Below are 4,082 nucleotides of genomic sequence, written 5' to 3'. Positions count from 1 at the left end.
ATGGTAACAATTTTCAGCAAGAAAGAAGACCAAGTTTGGGGGAGATGTTTCAACAATATGTGCAGAAGACAGACAAAGTGTTCCAACAAATTGACACGAACTTTCAAAATCAATAGGCATCCATCAAGAAATTGGAGACACAAATCGGTCAGATAGCACAACAACTTGCAGAACGTCCACAAGGGACATTGCCGGGCGATATAATGATAAATCCTAAGGAACAGTTGATGGCAATTAAAGTAGTGGAGAACGATCCACCCAGGGCTCCCTTAAAAGTTAAAGCATATGTACCTCCACTTCTGTTTCCCCAAAGATTTTGAAAGAAGTCGATGGAGCAAAATGTTCATGTCATAACTAAAAAGAGCAAGGTACAAGCGCCAGAGATCACTACAAAGAGACCCAAAAGAAAAGATGACCAAGAAGTGATTTATGAAGCTACAAGGGTAGAAAAATCTGTACCAAACGCAACTGAAAATTGAGAAAGTACAGAAACATCAGCTGCCAAAGGACCAAGTCTAGACAAATCTTACATGCCTCCCATTCCTTTCCTCAAAAGCTCAAGAAGAACAAACAAGATACAAACTATGAAAATTTTCTCGATGTTCTCAAGAAGCTAAGAAATTTTTGAAAGAGATGTTGACAAAGAAAAGAAAGCTTTCGGAGTTTGATATTGTGGCATTAACTGAGGAAAGTAGTGCAAGAGTCCAGAGAAAATTGCCTCCTAAATTGAAGGATCCAGGGAGTTTTACTTTACCAGTTTCAATTGAAAATTCCTTTTCAACTAATGCATTGTGTGACACTGGTGCTAGTATCAATCTAATGTCGTATTCTGCTTACAGGAAATTGGAACTAGGTGAAGTCAACTCAACATCAATAACGCTACAACTCGCCGATAGAACAATCGCAAGGCCACGTGACAAAGTTGAGGATGTACTCGTAAAAGTAGAAAATTTAATATTTCTTGTGGATTTCATTGTATTGGACATACCAGAAGATCGAGACATTCCAATTATATTGGGTCGACCATTCTTAGCAACGGGACGAATTCTTATTGACATGGAGAAGGGAGAACTAATCTTGATGGTGGATGACAAGCAAGAGATATTCAATATTTACATCCAATATGAGAAACCTCCCAATAAAAATGATTGCTAGAAAATTGATGAAGAAGAGCCACCTGATCAACGAAGCTGTCAGAATAAAAAAAAATTTGGAGAACTTATTGGTAGAGATAAGAATAGACAAATCAAAATTTGAAGAGCAAAAAAGTACTGCATCAATGAAAATTGCACAAAGTGCAATGATGGAATAACTTGGTTTGAGCCACCATGATAAATCAGCGGCACAAGTCAAGCTAATAACTTAAAAGAAGCGCTTCTTGGGAGACAACCCAAGCTTTTATTTTATTTTATTTATTTTGTTTTCAAAGTTCTAAGATAGTTTAATTTATAGTTTATTTAGGAATCATCACCCACCTTCTACCCATAAGTCTTGGAGTAATTAAGTTGGTTATTAGATATTTGAGCTGAGTAATCCTTATTCTATGATTTTAATTTTTCAAATTTAATTTTTCAGGAACATGACGTCACGGAACACTCAAACCAACATGGACATGGAGAAAATGGGACAAATCTCAAGTTTGGGGGAAAATGTAGAAGAAGAGTCAATCAAATGCAACACCAAGACACCACAACATCATAGGCAATACTGACATTTCAGGGAAGTCCTGCTCCTTTTCCTTTAAATTTCACATTGAGGATAATGTTTCAATTAAGTTTGGGGGAGTGACATCATTTGCTTACATTGTTGAGTTTCTCGAATACTTATGTGTGATTTGCTTGTTTTATGTGTTTGTGTTTTTATTCAAAAAAAAAAAATTCATTTCGTGTTTTTGCATGCTTGTGTGTATTAGATAACCTTGCCAGTATTGATATCTATAATTGAAAACATGCGTTGATTTATGAATTGTGGACAAGTTATGTGTTTGAGTTAGATTTTTGCTTATTCCTACGAAACGACGTGAGTTGATTGTAGCGTTGTGCATGAGTAGGTTGATTCATGTTTATAGGTTGAAATAGAGAACTTAGATGCTAAACCCAAACAATCATTGAACATCACAATACCCTTAAATCAAACTTAGGACATTTGGATGGTTGCACTGTTGTAAGGAAATTTGGAGATAAATGTGGATTTCGTGTGTGTTAATTTTTGTGTGGATTGTCCGAGACCAATAGGATGAAAATTGGGTGAAACCCTTAAGTTAGAGGTCGATTTTCAAGAATATGTGTTTAATAAAGGGCATTGCACTAATCACCGGATAAAAAAGAAAAAAAATCCCAATGAGGACAACTTTAATAATCTCATTGTGAATCGTCTCTTCGTAGCCTTTATGACTCGAGTGATTAAGCCTCTAAGAGTTTAAAACCTGGTACCCTAAAGTCATCTGATTTGGAAGTTATCGGCCTAAAACTAACTACAGGGGTCATTTAGAAAGTTTAAGGGAGAGACGTTCGCACAAAGAGTAATTAAAGAATAAAGATATATGTGGAAAAAAATTAAAAAAAAAAAAGAGAAAAAAATATATATCAGATGCCTTGATTAAGCCCCGAACACTTGTTTTCGAGGATTAGACCTTTGATAAGGGGTTAGTAACTTGGTTAATTCCTAGAGGTTGAAGCAGTCAAAAATAAGGAGAATTCTCATTTTGTTGACATGTGGAACTACCATCAGTAAAATCTAACCAAACTTGAGTGGTATAAGAAATTATTATTGAAAATTTAACCTTAGGTTACACCCTTGGAAAGAGAAAAAAAAAATAAGTTTGGGGCTGTGTGAATCCCATGAGCAAAGTAAGGAAAAATTTGACTTCTAAGATCGGGAATTGGGTCAACTTATTATTGTACAGCGTTGCACTTGACTCTCCACACACACACCACCCGTTTTGCATTGAATATGTGAGAATTTAGCTTTTGCATTATAGTTTTGAAGTGGTTCATAGAATCGAAGTTATGCTTTTAATCCTGAGATATGAAGGAAAGCTATCTAGTGAAATTTATTTTAAGTGATTTTGTTTGTCTTAATTGTGCTTGTATATCCATTAATTATTTTACGGGTTTTGGTGTTTGCTCGAGGACAAGCAAAAGATTAAGTTTGGGGGCCTTCCTCCTCCTTATCCATTGGCTGAGCCAAGCATCATCCAAAGATATTTTCATTCAGGCATTCTTTGGAAGTTTATCTTATTTTTTGTTTAACTTGCTAGAGTGGATTGAATATACAAGCCTAGCACATGCGACTTTTATTTAGAAAGGATTTGTATGCCTCTTCTTTTTACCATGATCTATTTACTGTCTTGCCTTCTCTCCAAAATACAACATAAAAAGACCTGTTATTTTGTTTTGAAATAAGTACTTTGTACCAGGTCACTTTCTTTAATATAAGAGAAGGCAAACATTGATGTATAAATTGAGGAAATATTTGGAGCTCTTATAGTACAAAGAGGAGTGTTTACAGAATAATTTTTTGAGAATATGGTTGAAGGACATTAGAGTGTCAAGAAGATGTGTGGGGTGTTGTGGAATTTTATCGCTATTTACAGGTGGAGGTGATTCTGAATGGTGGTGGTCGTAGGCGGTTTCATGGGTGGTTGTCAGCGGTGGTGGTGCAGATGGCATAATGGTAGTTCGGGTTTGGTGGGTGGTTGGAGGTCGAGGATGTAATAACATCATAGAAGAAGACATATTTTTAACTTTTTGTGGCCTTTTGTTTATACATCACTGTTACCTAATATTTTTGGAAGAAACTGCTAGTACAAATTAATCTTGCTAATTAATGAAAGGTCGGGAATATGAAGGGGATAAAATTTGAATGGGGATTAAATTTCTATGACACGGAAAGGTTGCGAACCTCAGAATGAGATTTACCCATTTAAAATTACTTAATTGTTCAAAGATATTGAATGGCATGACTGACATGTCTTATAGTTTTGTCACAATTTTCAAAATATTTCAATTTATCAATGGTTAAATCTTAATTACAACGTGAAACCAATTGGGAATAGATTTTTCTAAAGTGTATAAAAAGTT

At 35.2% G+C, this 4,082-nt stretch overlaps 1 protein-coding gene across 1 annotated transcript; it reads left to right on the top strand.

Moving 5' to 3' along the window:
• The first annotated feature begins 633 nt into the window (after positions 1–633).
• LOC111408489 lies at positions 634–3,673 on the top strand. The gene is made up of 2 exons (XM_023038240.1): positions 634–936; positions 3,596–3,673. Exons 1-2 carry the CDS (start codon positions 634–636, stop codon positions 3,671–3,673), a joined length of 381 nt encoding a protein of 126 aa, XP_022894008.1.
• Positions 3,674–4,082: the final 409 nt, after the last annotated feature.

Source organism: Olea europaea, chromosome 13, assembly GCF_002742605.1.
Source record: "Olea europaea var. sylvestris chromosome 13, O_europaea_v1, whole genome shotgun sequence".
Taxonomy (NCBI): Eukaryota; Viridiplantae; Streptophyta; class Magnoliopsida; order Lamiales; family Oleaceae; genus Olea; species Olea europaea.
Note: the sequence above shows the minus strand (reverse complement) of the source record. Positions and strands in the feature narration are given on the sequence as shown.

Coding starts and splice junctions, on each gene's coding strand:
- LOC111408489 (XM_023038240.1), top strand. CDS start 634: ATGTTGACAAAGAAAAGAAAGCTTTCGGAGTTTGATATTGTGGCATTA. Junction 937..3,595: donor ACAAAGTTGAGGATGTACTC/GTAAAAGTAGAA, acceptor CGCTATTTACAG/GTGGAGGTGATTCTGAATGG.